Genomic DNA, 16,351 nt, shown 5'->3' on the forward strand with positions numbered 1-16,351 from the left:
CACCATACGGCATGAACGTGATGCACAGGCAGTCATGCTGACAAAACATTTAGGCATATAACAAAATGAATAATGAAAAAAAAAGTTTTTGAGACAGGGTCTTTCTATGTATCCCTACCTGTCCTGGAACTTACTCTATAGACTAGGCCGGCCTTGAACTCACTGAGATCCTCCCGTCTCTGCCTCAAGTGCTGGGATTAAAGGTGCCACCACCACCTGGCTTTGAATAAATCTCCAATAAAAAAAATAGAGTGATTGTAGAAGAACTTGTTTCACCTTTGTTCTCTGCAGGTTCACACACACACACATACACACACACACACACAATGGGAATAGAAACAGCTTGAAAATTTTGATAAGATCAAAATTGGGTGTGGTGTGTGTACCTGTTCATCCAGGGGCTTTACAGTGTTTGTATGATATATTTGGGGGGTGGGGTGTGGAAGGGCTGTGAAGTGGTATGTGTGCATGGTGTTCGTGTGTGTGTATGTGTGTGTGTGTGTGTGTGAGAGAGAGAGAGAGAGAGAGAGAGAGAGAGAGAGAGAGAGAGAGAGTGTGAGAAACCCCAGTTTGATCACTGGGACTCACACCACCAAAGGAAAGAACTCCCCCAAATTGTCTTCTGCTCTCCACCTGTGGACTGTGACATGTACATACACACATACACAAAATCAATCTTAAAAATAATTACTGATTGTAGAATACTTTTTAAACCTCCGAATCCAAGAAAATCAGTTATGAATACTTGTAAGCACGAGATGTCCCCCAGAAATGGGAAGGGGGGAGATTATTTACTATTTTCCCTTTGCTGTGTCGAGTGCCTCTGTGTATCAGCACAAAGCTTAGGGAGGAAGGGTTTGTGCTTTAAGAAGGGACACGTTTGTCTCGGCACGGAAGGCATGGTGGCAGAAGTGTGGGAAACTGGTCACAGTTGGATAGCAGACAGAAAACAGGAAGTGGCTGAACTAAAACAACCACAAGGCCCACCCTTAGAGACCCATTTCCTCCAGGACGACTCCGACTCCTATAGGTTACATAGTCTATCAAACCAGCACTGTCAGCTGGGCACCAACTGTTCAAACACAGGAGGAACGTGTGTGTGTGTGTGTGTGTGTGTGTGTGTGTGTGTGCGCGCGCGCGTGCGCGCGCATGCAGGAGCAGGAGGGGGGTCACTTCACATTCAGAATACAACAGCAGAGATAAGGAAGGCTGTAAGGGAAAGAGTAAGAGTAGGAAAGGAAGGGCTGGGAAAGACAGAGGGGCCAAAGGGAGAAGCCAATGAAGAGTCCACCCTTCCCCTTTCTACCTGACTATCCTCTGTGGGTGTCATCAAAATCCCAGGCGGTTTTCTGTTGTCCCTCAGTTTCTAGGAGACCACTGCCCCAGCCTAGCCTGAGTTCTAGACCTTCTTAAAGGACCAGAGCAAACAGTGTGTGGTGCAATTCCAACACTTAGGAGGTAGGTAGGAGGATCTCTGATGTAAGGCCAGTCACAGACTGTGTGAGCTCACATACTGAACTCCTTTTCCCAGTACCCAACTCCCTGTACCCTGCTTCATTTATCTCATCTCCTGGACACAATGCTAGGTGGAGGTTGGTGTTTCTGATGTCTACTCTGCAGATGTAGAGACTAAAGCAGGAGCTGAGGGATGGCTCGGCAGTTAGAAGTGTGTACTGCTCTCGCAGAGGACCTGAGTCCAGTTCCCAGTAACCCATGTCAGGCGGCTTCACAACTAGCTCTAACTCCAGTTTCAGGGGATCAAATGTTTCTGGCCTCAATGGGCACCCATACTCATGTACATACCCACTCACTCACACGGTTACAAGGCTAAAGTACACAGAAGACTAACTGGCCAGTGCCACACAACTAGTAACTTGTCTCGCTCTAGTTTCACCACGCTGGAGTGAGGGGAGGGCCAAGGTTCGGAGAGAGAGAGAGAGAGAGAGAGAGAGAATGAGGAGAGACAGCAGCACTCTGAGCAGAGTGGAGATAAACTGTCTTAGTGCTCCGGCCTTCCTGACGGAGGAGCTGGGTGAGGACTGCTTAGTCGTTCAGACAGCAACACAAAACCAGGTAACGGGCTCCTCAAAAGCCGGCCCTTCCTGCAGCTCCATCTGCTCCACTCTCCCCTCTGCATCCCTTGTCCATCAGAGCCAGCCATCCAGACCCACTGTGGGGTTGCAGGTTCTCCTGAGACAGTTTCACACAACAAATGGTGGGTGCCCAACTGGTCCTGAGGCCTCCTGGGCTGATGCTCCTTACACCTTTTTCCGGCTGGCTCGCCTGCCCACACAGCCGGAGCTGCAGGCCCAGTGCGCAGCAGACCTGGCCTGTTGCAGACTGCACTCGGCCTCAAAGCCTCCTTCCTCCACAGGTACAGCGGACAGCATGCACAGCACAGGCCAAGAACCAGAGGCGCCGGACTAGTGTGGAGCCACCACATGGGCAGGGTCGTTCTCGGTGTGGAGAACAGGGCCTGGGAAACATCGCAGTATATGGCTCAGGGCTGGAGGGAGAGTTCTCTCAGGCAGGCAGGACTCCCTGCAGCTCAGGGCCTGTTATTCAGCTACTCCACATTTTCCAGAGGCCCTGGATGAACAGCGCCTAAGTGTGGATATGTGTGTGACTCTGAGAGACGGGAAGGAACAAGCACTAACACAATGACATGGTCTGGTGTGTACGGCTACACAGCTGTGGTCCCAGCTCTTAGGGGAAGCTGGAGGATAAAACTCAAGGACGGTCTCAGCTACATGAGACCTAGCTTTAAAAAAAAAATTGGCACAACCTAAAGAACAGACAACAACAAAACCTGGTGGTTTTCTCTTTTAATAGTTATTTACCAGATTAAAAAAGAAAAAATAGTGATTGTTTTTCCTTCACCCCCAATATTTCCGTTTGCCAAAGCTGAGTGGGAGGGAGAGACTCGTTGAACAGTGATTCGTGCTCCTGGTCGGAAGCAAAGTCCTCCCCTCTGCTTTGTGCCACCGCAAGCAGGAGGGGCAGTGCAAAGAGATCCAGGCAGACATCGTCCTGGACGGCAGATTGGCAGTGTGGCTGTCATTTTTCCTCTCCACGCTGCCACCTCAACATTCAGACCTACCCTCTCCTGCCTGCCCCACAGTTCATGGAGAGAAGATGCACCCACGGGAGGCAGGTGCAGGGCAGAGCAGAGGGCAGCCCATACAGATGCAGCAGGCCAGGGCCACCTCCTCCTATTGCACATCCTGGCTCAGGCCCCTGCCCTGAGTGGTGGATACATGGTGAGACGCTTTCCAGATCCTAACAGTGAGTGTCAGGCTCAAGAAACAGGGAATGTGGCACCATGTGGCTTGCTCCAGAAAACACACATAATTTATGATGGGGCCAAAGCAAAAACTTAGCTTCTTTTACACCGTGAGGCCTGTAGTTGACTCGGGTTTCTCCTGCTCAGATTAACCCCTTCCCCACCCCCATCAGCAGATCTGCTTCTGCCTAAGATGGAAGAGGTTGTGGCGCTGAATGACATAAGCCACCCCTGCAACTGCCATGACCCTGAACCATTCAGAGAATTTGACAAAACAGGTAGAGAAACATCTTGTGGACAATGTTTCTCCAGACACTCAGCTGTTAGGTCTCTCTGAGTAAAACTTGTTTGACTCTCATTCTTAATTCCAATAAAGCAGAGGACAGGGGAGCAATTTAACTGGCATTGCAGATAACAAACTTTGTTTTAAAAACCTTAGGAGTGGAAGACAGGGATGGCTTTGATGGAAAAAGCTGCACACCTTTCACCTTCACTGGCTGCAACGAAGCTGGTGGGTGAAGACAAACCTAACGGAGCCAATGGCAAGAACTGCAGGCTATCAGAGACGACGGTCACACACAGAACTGGATAAACTGTGGCACTATAGAGACGAGAAGGTAGGTCCATGACATCAGCTTGGAGCACACCTTCACAGCATGGCTTCCAGGAGCTGTACCTGTCTTGTCATGAGTGGTACCCTCCAGAGAGATCCAAGTGCTTCTTTCCTCCTCTTTCAACAACTTCTCAGTGTTTCTCATTAAATAACTATGTACACACACAAGGCTGTCCCTCTGTGACATGAGGGTCCTTCACTTGAGTTCCTGCAATGGCTTTAGAGAGTCGGTTCCAATTGCCTTTTTGGAGATTTACTGCTTGGGACCAAACCTGCGAAAAGAAATGACAATATTCAATAGGAAGGCCTATGACCAAAGTGTCCCAAAGTTTAAGTAACTGGATCTCAATGTACATAACCACTCCCCTCAGCAGGGCTTTGGAATGCAGGCAAACCAAGTTCTTGAGACGGAACCTATCTGTTGTGTGCCTGGCTCCTCTGTCAGCCAGAGTCACATGTCCAGGGTCTATGGGAAGCTGCTCCTTACCTCCTTCTGATAAGGACAGTTTCTCAAGTTCAGCTTCAAGTTCAGCATCCAAGATCCTAGGCTTAGGCACACTGTTGGTATAAAGCGTCTCATGGGGGTTGTCAGGCAGGTCCAAAGGTTCTTTGGTGGTGTCCTGAAGGAGGATGTCCAACTCCTTCTCCAGTTCCTCACTGTCGAAATCTGGGAGAGAGATGCCATGTCAACCCCAGGAAAGAAAGGAATGAACCGATGTGCCCAGCAGGCCCTCTGCAGGTTGCAGTCACATGACTCATGAGGGAAAGGGTACCCTCGGGCACATATTCTTTCTCTATAGGGAGAGCTGGACTGTCAGATGGGTATAGTTCACTGAGCCCAGGAACCTGGACCTGCTTCCCTTTGCCCTGGCCCTGGGAAAGGACTGCCAGTCAGACACTCTGCCAGTACGGACAGCTGTCTGAGAGGTCACCTTAACTCCCACCAACCACCACTGCAGATGAGCCCCAGAGAGGACCAAGCTCATGATCAGTCCTATTCTGGCCCAAGAAGTGAGGTCTCTCAGAAAGGAGGGGGGAGTGTCCTTGCCAACTCACCTAAACCATTGGTTACCCCACCAGCCAGGGTTTGAGAAACTTCATCCTGCGTGTCACACAGCTGTAAGACACAAACACAAAGCTCTGAAGGGAATGCTGGCTCTGGGCAGCTTGAAGCCTTTAAGGAAAATGTTCAGGGTTGGTTACAGAGACCTGACAATCAAGGAACAGTTCCTCTCAGGCACAAGGCCGAGTCAAGTCTGGAAAACTGGCCCGCAGCACGTCTCTACCATGTTCGCTACAACTCTCATGGACTCTCCCAGGCCCCTGTACCTCCTGGATCTGATCCACAAGGCTCTCTGCCTTCTCCACTGTGACATCCTTCATCGAGAGTTTCAAGGCTCCCACACCAGCTTGGTATGCATTAAAAACCTAAAGAGAAGATCAAGTTACCTGTGCAACACTTGCCAAAATACAGACAACCATATTCCATCTCCAAAGCTAACTTCAGGCTTTCTTTGGCCACCCAAGGCAAATGAATTCACTTTATACCCAGAGAAGCTATACTTCCCAATAGGGAAGGGAACCCAGCCACATCCTGGAAGAACCCAGGACTCATTTAAACAGTAGGTCACAAGGGAGGGAGATGCAGTGTGGGAGCCTGGGACCACAGGGCACGGAGGGGCGTGGCTACCATCTGGTCCGTCTGGGAGGCATAGATGCGATCCAGGATGCCTTGAACAGTGTCCAGCTTGGCGTGCAGGGCCTCAATGCGTTTCTCTGTCCTCTGCTTGGCCTTGAGAGACCTCAGTGCCTGGCGGGTATGGAAACAGATCAGAGTAGGACATGGTAGGCCACAGGGCATAAGCAAGACAGCCCTGCTCAAACCACGAGAGCATCCCAGCCTTCGTCCTATAAATTAAGCTGTGGTTTCTGAGAACCTGCAGATGCTGCTCCCTGCACCCCAGTCAGGCTGCTCTCTGAACTGCTGGGTCCCTGTATCCAACAGTTGTGGATGTCACTCCTAGGCTGCAGGAGAAGAGAACCTACCAACTGCTTCTTTCCAGCTCGGCATGCCCGGCGGGCTTCCTCTTTGTACCTGAGGAATGAAGGACAGGTGAAGAAGGCTGTACAGTGGCAGGGTCTCTGAGTATGCTTGAGAGCACTTAGTGAAAGTAGCTTCAGACTGAGGTCAGTAACTCCCTAAAGCCCACAGCCACAGTGAGGGCCAGCTACCCACTGCCAGTTTCTGGAAGTGGGTCTCAACAGAGGCTTGAGCCTCTGTACGTGGCAAGTCAAGGTGATCTTGTCCTGAAGATGAGAGAATTATACACATTTTCCCACTCTAAGACATGGGATTGAGCCCTTCACATTAAAGCCCTTGGCCATGTCTCTGAGTCTCCCAACGCTCCTCTATTTCTCTGAGATACAGAGTAAAGAACTCTAATTCAGTGTGCTAGTCTTCCATTCAGGGAAGTGGACTCTTGCAGAAGCACCCTAAGGAAGGAGCAAGAGATCCTTAAAAAGGCCCTGTGAAGGCGTGGACCCACCTTACTATCTCCCCACCTGTGGACAACACCAGGCTTCAGAAGAACATAAATAAGATGTTAGCAGCTGTTATCACGGGAGGGACAAGAGGCCGTTTTTCTCCTTTATTTTCTGTTTTCCACGTGGAGTACCTAGCGCGTGTGTAATTAATACATAGCCTTTTTTTTTTTTTTGGCAGATCTGGGGACAAACCCATGACTTCATGCATCTAGATAAGCACTCTACAAATGGAGATATAGTCCAAGTGTTTTTTTTGTTTTTGTCTTTTGAAGAGACCCACCCATGCTGGGGCTCCATGGCAGCTAGGTAAGAAAGGAGATTACCTTTCAGATTCTTGGGATAAAGACTCAACCTTTCGAGAGAGAAGCTGTTCACTCTGCATCAGCTGGTAGACCCCAACATCCACATCATTCACAGGAGACACTTTGGCGTGTGGCCCCCTGGCAAACTTCACAATCTAGGGGGAAGGGACAAATTAATACTGTCTCTACCACACACGCTGAGAAATTCACAACCAGGCCTGGGGTGGGCATATGAGAGCAGACTAAGTCCCTGTGAGTCCATGCACACACAAACATGCACATTCATTTATGCAGGCACACACCTATAAAGAGGCATGCTTCCACACCTTCTCTCCATTCTGTTCCAAGACCGTGACTCTCTTCTCCTTCTGCAGCTGCAGCAGCACCAGATAGAAGGTCCTCTCATCTGGGCAGGAATTGGCACACAGAGTACTCAGCTCTGACAGGGCCACCACAGGATGGGAGGAGAGGGGTGAGTTCTGGTATAGGCGATACACCTCCTCAGCCTTTTCCTGCAGGAAAGGCATAGAGATTCAATGTCCTGGTTACCAACTCAGGACACAAGAGCCTTGACCCTGAGCTTCAAGGCCATGCGCCCACAGGAAAGGCCTGAGAGTACTGAACCGGTACCCAGTGGCAGCATAAAGAGCAGCCTTTGGGCAAGCACAAACACTGGAGTTTGGATGCCCAGCACCCAGGCATGGCAGCACATGCCTGTAACTCTATCACTGTGGCCAAGACAGGCAGAAACCCACAGCTCACTGGCTAGCCAGCTTAGACAGACAGTGAGCTCTGCATTCAGTGAAAGACTGTCTCAAAAAATAAGGTGGGGCCAGTGAGAGGCTGAGCAGGTAAGGGCACTTGACACCAAGGCTGACAACTGGGAATCACAAGGTGGAGCAGAGAACTGAGTTCCACAGATTGTCTTCTGACCCCTACAGGCACACCATGGTGTACACACACACACACACACACACACACACGGATTTGTATACTTCTTAAACTTTGGGAGAGTGGGTGACTGTATAAAACAAGATATAGAAAGTGGCAGCTCCATGTTGGCATGTCCACCTGGGCTGCGCATTGCTGCATCTGCCTGGCCCGAGGCTCCTCACAGGAGGAATAAGGCAAAGGAAGTGGAGTGGAACTGGCCATAATCTAGAGCCAAACTTTACTTTCAACTTAACCCATGACCCTGCAGCTGCCAGTCTCACAGATCCTCAGCTTCTTGCACATGAACTGAGTAGATGATGCTTAGTCCCTTTTCTGTCCTGGATCTCCACAGGCAAAAGTGCAGAGTGAATGTTATTATGCCTGGATAAGAGTCAGGAGGAAAAGCATGTGATAGACAGCAGGAATAGGCAGGCTGCACCCATGAGAAGACTAAGAAACAGAAGGGCCAAGACACAACGCCACTGTCCCTCAGAGGGTTCTTAGAAGCAAAACAAAGGGCCATTGATCACAATGTTGAAGGGTCAATCATTACTAAGGGAAAGAGATGGAGAGAGGTGTCTAAAAACAACAGGCAATCCGGGCACAGAAGTGTGAGTTCTCATGTGTACATGTGTGTGTGTGTGTTTCCCTGGGGGGGGGTACAAGAAGAGAAGCACTTCAATATTGTATAAAATGAACATCTCACCTCCTGTTCTTTGTCTTGCAGAGGATGAGCAATCGTTGGAGGAACTGCATGGCTAGGCTGTCAGAGAGTCAGCAAACAGCTGGAAAGGATGGACTGAAGAGTTAGGATTAGAAACCAGGAGGCCATTTATGCAAGAAGAGACATACTACCTCTCTGAAGAGAACACTTAGGAAACAGAGAGATGGGCTAGATCCCAGAAAAACTTAGAGGATAAAAGCAGCAGCCCCAGGTGTCTGAACAAAGACTCATGGAGAAAGGGGACTTGGCTATGGCTGGGATGACTCATATAGAAGAATGCAGGAGAAGCCTATCTCAAACACCAAAGTTCCACTTTGGACAAGCTAGACCTCAGATGTACAAGCCTGAAGTTCAAAGGAGACTGCAGAAGAGCAAGGAGAGCCCTCAAGTCCCCAGCACACAGAGGGCAGTCAGGATCCAAGTGTGAGTGAGAGAACACAAGGGGATTCAAGGGAAGGCAGCAGAAAGGAAGACCAATGGTGAAACAGTGAAGTCACCCACAAGAGACCCACACGACTGTTTGGGGGTACCAAGGAGAACCCACAGTTCACTGTGAACAAATCCAGGGGAAGGAACCAAGAAGCAAGCAGTCAATCACATCCAAGACAGCGCACAGGAGTCTGGCAAGACAGAGACTACAGTCAGACCTGACTGCCCCACCCCGAATTAGCAGCCATTCCTATCGAGAATACTTAAGAGCAGTGTGACGGCACACATGAGACTCAGCACACAGCATTAGTAAAAGGGGTGGGGAAAACTGGCAGGCTGGCTGACTGGCTAGGGAAAACAGGGGTTTCCCTCGTCACATGTACACAAATACCCAAGAACAGAAATTGAAATGGAAAAAAGTAAAAGTGTACAGTATTTAAAATAAAAAAGAAGCTAGAAGTATAGTACATTGGTATAGCACTTGCTTAGTACACACAAGCCCCAAGTTCACTCCCTAGTAGCAAAGAGAGAGAATCAATTTTTGGTATGCTTGAGGCATAAGATGTATCCCTAAACCAGCAATTAGTATTTCAAAGGAAACTGGATGCTCTCACTGCAGACATTTGAAAACTTCTGTAAAAGACGTTATGACAGTTGGCGAGGTGTCTCGGCAGGTAAAGGCATTTGCTGCCAAGCCTGCCCACAGGAGTTCAACCTCCAGTGCCATATGGTGGAGGGAGAAGTGACTCCTGCAAGTTGTCCCCTGACTTCCATGTGTCCCACAATGAGCACATCCATACACATGCACACAGATTCACGCACACAAAAACAAACGTTTTTGTTTTAAGGACATCATAAATAAAAATTAAGCAACAATCTAAGAAGTAATATTTCTATCTTTGGGGGTGGGAAGATGGCTTAGTGGGTAAGAGTGTTTGCTGCTCAAGCATGAGGACCTGAGTTTGACCCTTTGCACTTACAGAGAAAGCAGACTAGAACCAACACCTGTAACCCCAGTGCTGTGCAGGGCAGAGACAGAAGGATCACTGGGGTCTGCTGGATGCCAGGCTAGCAACAGGTTCAGCGAGAGACCCTGTCTCAAGGGAATAAGGCAGAGAGTAACAGGGCCCCCGACGTCCTCCTCTGGCACTCCATGTGCACATGTGCGAGCATACACAACACAGACTATTTTTATTTTATGTTCATTGGTGTTTTGCCTGCATGTATGTCTATGTGAGGGTATCAAATCCCCAGAAGCTGGAGTTACAGACAGTTGTGAGCTGACATGAGGTGCTGGGAATTGAACCTGGGTCCTCTGGAAGAGCAAACGGTGCTCTTAACCACTGAGCCATCTCTCCAGCTCCCTTAAGACAGTATTGATTAAAGTAAAATTAGTACAGCTCCTGAAAAGTAACGGTGCTGTAAGGGCTCATGTCTGTGATTCCAGCACTTAAGAAGCTGAGGTAGGATTGCCACAAACTGAGACCAACTTAGACAACATTGTGAAAACCTGTCAACACCACAAAATATCAGGTAATAATTTTGTATGTGTGTTAATGTGTTCACATGTGTGTGGAATGCATGTGGTGCCCAGAGGTAACATAGGTATATTCCACAATCACTCTCTACCTTATATTTTCAAGACAGGTGTATAATTCTGCTAGACTGGCTGGCCAGCAGGCCCCAGGGACCCTCCCGTCTCTGCTCCCCAGCACTGGCATTCTAGGTGCTAGTCTTTGCACACGGCTTTTTATGTTCATACTATGAATCCAAACTCAGGTCCACCCTTAACCAACTGGGCTGTTTCCCCAGCCCCTAACGGGGCAATTATTTTTGTCAAGAATATGAAAGGAACAAAACTACACAGATGTATATGCACAAGCCTAGTAAAGATGGAAAACAAGAGAAACTGTAATAACTTAAAGTCCACTTGCGGGACAACCAGTGACACATAGTGGCAGGGATACAGATTACTGTACAGCTGTCAAAAAGAATGAACTAGATTGCGTAGGACCCAGAAAGATACTCCCAACACATTAAAGTGGAAAGAGAAACAAGCTATGGAGCCATTCTATTTCTAGAAAAACAATAGAATAGATGTGTATACAAACATATACATATATATATATATATTCATTCATTCAACAAATATTTACTGATTACTATTTACTAGACATCTTTCAGGGTCCTGAAGTTCGTGGAATCCCTTTTAGTAGGACAGCCAGACAATAAATTAGTAAACATATAGGCTTTTCAGTTAGTAGTAAGTGCTAACAAGAAAACACAATGGTCTGGAGAGATGACTCAGCAAGTTAAAGTGGTTGAATCCAAGCTTGATGACCTGAGTTTGACATCAGGAACCCAAGTGAAAAGCCAGATCTGTTGGCCTGCGCCTGCAATCCCAGCACTCCGTATTGAGTAGATATATGAACACACTTCCAGAACTGATCACACACACTTCCCAGAGAACCGCCTGGAAGCTAACGGGTCAGCCAGCTTAAACTTCACAGTAAAGCAGGAACAAAAGAATCCTGCTTCAAAACAAAGTGCAAGAAGAGAATCAACTCTCAAAAGATGTCTTCTGATCGCCATATATGCACCATGACAGATAGATATCTGCAAACACACACATACCAACAATAAAGAAAATTTTGTACATTAAATAATATTTTAAAAATTGAAAGAGTAGCAAGGTTAATAAGAAAAATTTGTTTTTCCCTTTTACCTCTGACGGCCTGCCACACTGTATGTACCAGAAACACTTCAACTTCCCATAGTCCTTCCCCAGGTAAGACCAGTGTCTGGAAACTTGCCCTTCATCTCACTTGGGCTTATACCATAGATAGGAAATTTGGTACAGCTGTCTGAGTCTTAATGCTCAACATATAAGGACATTCATGCTGAAGTCATTACAATGAGGCCAAAGTGAAGAACAGTGGTAATTGAACAGTTAGAAGTCCCAAAGTAACAAAGAGTAATGTAACTGTTACAAAGTCAGTTGATTCAAAAGTAACAAAGAGTAATGTAACTGTTACAAAGTCAGTTGATTCAAAAGTAACAAAGAGTAATGTAACTGTTACAAAGTCAGTTGATTCAAAGGTGAAAGTGTTACAGTCAACTCATCCCAGATGAGAGAGAGAAACCGCGGCCAGGCAAACACCACTAATGGTACTATTACTGGCATGGTATACTCTCCTGCCAAAGCATGCTCGGAGATCCAGAAAAGATGCTAATCCACGGAAACCAGAAAGAACAATGAAAGGTTGGAAGAAAGGGCATCATCCCAGTACAGGGTGGAAAAAACTGAACATGAACTGGGAACTGTCAAAGGCATTCAGTTTGATCAAAAATATATTCTCTATATTTTACTAACACATCAAGAGGTCAAAATGTGGATTTCAGGACACCTATGTTCTACTGAGTGAAAAGAAAATTTTGTTTTTGCTTGATTTTTTTGTCTAGTCTTAAGAAAAAAAAATCCGTGTTCCTTACATGTTCCTCCCTATAAACACCTTCTTCTTAATAGAACATCCCCATTGTCTCAGTGTGTGGGTGTACCCCTCACGGTCCTGAGTTCCTTGCTCGTGCTCTCTCTCCTTCTGCTCCTGATTTGGACCTTGAGATTTCTGTCTGGTGCTCCAATGTGGGTCTCTGTCTCTGTCTCCTTTAATCGCCTGATGGAGGTTAATATTCAGGAGGATGCCAATATGTTTTTCTTTGGGTTCACCTTCTTATTTAGCTTCTCTAGGATCACGAATTATAGGCTCAATGTATCCTGGGTCTGAAAAAGCATGGTATAAAACCGGACTCGCTGAACATAGCGGACAATGAGGACTACTGAGAACTCAAGAACAATGGCAATGGGTTTCTGATCCTATTGCACGTACTGGCTTTGTGGGAGCCTAGGCAGTTTGGATGTTCACCTTACTAGACCTGGATGGAGGTGGGTGGTCCTTGGACTTCCCAAAGGGCAGGGAACCCTGATTGCTCTTTGGGCTGATGAGGGAGGGGGACTTGAGTGTGAGAGGGTGAGGGAAATGGGAGGCGGTGGTGGGGAGGAGGCAGAAATCTTTAATAAATAAATAAAAAAAATAAAAATAAATAAATAAAAAACCCAACATGATGAGCCATTACTTGTGAGAAAACAGGACTCACCACATATTTGAAATCAGATGTCATCAAATGGAACGTGTAGTAACAGGAGGTGGCAGAATCACTACTGTGCCCTGTCAAGCTCTAGGCCCACTTCTCTACTGCACAGGATCAGACTGACTACACTGCTTTAGAAAGTGACTGCTGGTTCCCACCCAACTCCTAGTGAGGAGCAGCTGAGAAGTGTGACTGCTCAGGGCTCTGAGATCACATCTGTCCTGCAGTCAGCACATGGCCTGGGCTAGGAGGAAAAGGTAGCTGTGAAGGTGAGTGGGCAGCAGGGTAGGAAGGGATGGTGCCTCTGGCCTCACCCAGGCAGAGTGGGGACAGTGAGAAGCAAGTCACTGGTGAGCTAGACGGAGAAGAGAGATTGGAGGGAAGAAAATTATAGCTCAGTAAGCTGGAGCTTGGTAGCAGAGCGCTTGCCCAATGCACTCAAGGGCCAAGGTTCAATCGCAAGTACAATCATAAATATACCAGTTAATTGAATTCATTAAATACTGGGAATTTCTTGCAGTAAACTGGAGAAGGCAGAGGACACCCTAAACTATAGCTTCTCATTAATTCCCTCAACTGCCAGGACGTGATCAACTATCTGTTACCAACAATTCCAGACAAAGCTTACTCTTGAAATGTAAAAATAACCCAACGAGTATATAGCCCGACAAAGTACATGGCAAAAGACATCATGCAGACTCAGTCTTAGTCCCATGACTTGGCAAAGAGACAGTATTTTCCTAAGGATGCTTGTGGTGACCCTGTCACACCTGATGCCACCCAGCTCCCCGCCCCCATTCTGCATGACCACCTTAAGCAGCTCCACAGCCACGAGCACCTCCTCAGCTGGAACTTTGTTATCCCCCAGCATGTTAGAAAGAGTCCACTTGAGGGGCTTCAGCAGGAAGACTCCAACCCCCCAGGAGATCCAGCTGCTGTCCACACTGGCCATGAAGTCTGATTCTCGCTGCAGCTCGCCTCGACTGCACAGAAAGAGAGACAAAGGCATGTAGGGATATGTAATGCAATGACCTTTACCCTCAGAGGCATATCATCATCTTCATCATCATCATCACTTATTGGAGCAGGGCCACCTGCACTCCATGTTCAGCCTCCTAAGTACTTCACACAATAGGTGGTGTCACCAGTATGTTAACTAAGTAGGAGACTGAGGATCTAAGACAGTAAAGGCGGCCAGATGACACCAAATTCATCTGGCTCCAAAATTGCAAGTGTCCCACTAAGACAATAGAGGCACAAAAGGCTTCACTGGGCCCAAGCTGAGGTTTCCTTCTACCTATGGGCCTGGGAACAATCAAATGAAACCCTGTGCAATAGGTTGGACCTAAGGAAGGAAGCAAAACTACACACAGCAGGGTCTTATACTGTCTCTAAGCCGGGCTGGACGTGAAATATATTTCCTAGTAGTGGTAACAACAGGGGCCAAGTCTACTAAATGCTTGGCACAGGTAATCACTGTGTTAAGGGTTATATAAAGATCCTCAAGATTTAACAACCAACCTATATAATGCCATCACTGTAATTTGCTAATTGGTCAAAGGCTTACGGATGGCATGTCAGCTATGCAGGGCCACTGCTTAGAAAGAGGTAATGCCGGGACCCAGGCATAACTGTGCAGCCCTCAAGCAAAGCTGTTGATGTGTGGATGGCAAACCTGGAGAAGTACCAGGAAGCTTCAAGATTCAGCAGCCGGGACAGGAGGTTTCAAGGTGTTAAAGGTCTCTGGATTTGGACATGGGTCATGACTATCCTGTATTAAGGGGCTTATTTTGGTTTAGTCCCTCATTGACTCAACTACTTTTCACTTCAGGCAACAGGTAAAACTTTTTCCACAGCACACTTTCTCAGAGGACAATTTTAGAAAGGTTTCTTAGGTCAAGGTCAGGCAATGAAAGGCACTGGGAACAGAAGTAAAGAAGTGTGACCATTAGTGAGAAAGCATTACGCTAAATACAACAGCCCTGACTTTCTCTGTATTCATTGAAAGAGGCACGATGCTAGGCTGGGCTGGGCTGGGCATAATACATCCAGTGTGAAACACAAATGATTTAGAATCCAAAGACCAGGGACCAGTGTTGGGATGACTCTTGCTGTGTAACCTGGGCATAGGTTACTTGCTCTCTGAGGGGCTCGGTTTCTTATTTTTAATGAGGATAACTGTATTATCTTGCCTTGGATTACTGAAAAGGCCAGAAACTAGAGTATGAAAGTATCTGAAACTATGAAGTATTGCTCATCTGTTAGATATGTCACCTCTTCAAGCATGGCCTGAACACTGCACCTCACACACTCACCACCTAAAGCCCTTTCCGGGGCCCCAGATACCAGTTAAACTCCCCTGTCCTCTGATCCAGTCTCAGTCCTGGGCATGCCAGTTGTATGACCTGTGCCAGAGTTCTCTTGTCAAGATGTCTATAACCCGACAAGAACTCCCTCCTTCCTCAGTTCAAAGTACCCATCTCAGAGATCTGCTGCAGAGGTAATCCAAATCCTGAGGAACTGCTGAAATAACTGCACTTCGGGATCCCAGCCCAAGTGTGCCGCTGCCACCGCTGCCACGATGGTTCTCGTCCGGACCATTCATGACTACGGTCATTTTACAGCGATCCCTCTTTCTCTTTCTCCACACATCCATGGAGCCGCCTCCCCGCCCTCCTCCTCCACCCATTGAACAAACCCTGGACTCTGAGTCCGGGCTGTCAAAGGGCAGGTCTGAAGTCAGCCCTGGGGAGCCGCCCCCCGGCTTGGCCCGCACGCCCCGGTCCTCACCGCAGCAGGTCCTGCAGCACCGTAGCCAGACCCAGCGGGACACTGCCCTTCCGCTGGAAGGCCTCCTGCAAGTCCCGCAGACGCAGGCGCACCACCCCTTGGCGGCGGCTGTGGCTCAGCACCAACGGTGCCCAGAAGCCCATCTTGCTGTCCCAGTCGGTGCTGTTCACCTCGCGACTCCTCTTAAAGGCGGAGAACAGGAAAGACATGCGCTCCTCATCCTCCTCCCACTCGGGCGGCAGGAGGCCCGCCGGGTCTCCCCCGGTCGGGGCCTGGGCCTCCCGCTCCGGGGACCACATCGGAACCCCAGCCCCGCCAAGGAACCGAACACAAGCCTGGCCCGGGTCCCCTTCCGCCCCAGGTCCCTCTCGGCTTCCGTCGCTCCTTCACGCCCTCCTCCTCAGCCTCTACGTCACCGCCGCCGCCAGTGTGACAAAAGTCCCGCAAGTCCTCAGGGCGCAGGCGTAGCGCTGCATTCCTTTGGCCTGGAGCAGGAGATGTGGGCGTTCCCGCCGGAGAGACGCAGTACGCAGGCGCAGAACCTTCCTTTTCCCCGGCCTTTGTGCGACGGGAAGGATTTTGCG

At 48.4% G+C, this 16,351-nt stretch overlaps 1 protein-coding gene across 1 annotated transcript; it reads right to left on the bottom strand.

Moving 5' to 3' along the window:
* Positions 1 to 2,810: 2,810 nt before the first annotated feature.
* On the bottom strand, positions 2,811 to 16,139 carry Chmp7 (charged multivesicular body protein 7). Its single transcript, XM_041668951.1, has 10 exons — positions 15,768 to 16,139; positions 13,789 to 13,960; positions 7,069 to 7,254; positions 6,764 to 6,897; positions 5,943 to 5,991; positions 5,587 to 5,706; positions 5,226 to 5,324; positions 4,953 to 5,013; positions 4,384 to 4,563; positions 2,811 to 4,168 (listed from the first exon to the last, which is right to left on the bottom strand). Exons 1-10 carry the CDS (start codon positions 16,064 to 16,066, stop codon positions 4,116 to 4,118), a joined length of 1,353 nt encoding a protein of 450 aa, XP_041524885.1. The 5' UTR covers positions 16,067 to 16,139; the 3' UTR covers positions 2,811 to 4,115.
* Between the last annotated feature and the right edge of the window lie 212 nt (positions 16,140 to 16,351).

The sequence above is a fragment of the Microtus oregoni genome, unplaced genomic scaffold (genome assembly GCF_018167655.1).
Source record: "Microtus oregoni isolate MIOR12 unplaced genomic scaffold, Mior012 000001F_ref0000356, whole genome shotgun sequence".
NCBI classification, from domain to species: Eukaryota; Metazoa; Chordata; class Mammalia; order Rodentia; family Cricetidae; genus Microtus; species Microtus oregoni.

Bases quoted from the DNA above. Each gene is read 5' to 3' on its own strand.
- Chmp7 (XM_041668951.1), bottom strand. From the start codon at position 16,066: ATGTGGTCCCCGGAGCGGGAGGCCCAGGCCCCGACCGGGGGAGACCCG. The intron at 13,961-15,767 runs GTGAGGACCGGG...CTTTCTGTGCAG, and splicing joins GTGCTGCAGGACCTGCTGCG to TCGAGGCGAGCTGCAGCGAG. The intron at 5,992-6,763 runs GTAATCTCCTTT...TTCATTCCTCAG, and splicing joins TTATCCCAAGAATCTGAAAG to GTACAAAGAGGAAGCCCGCC.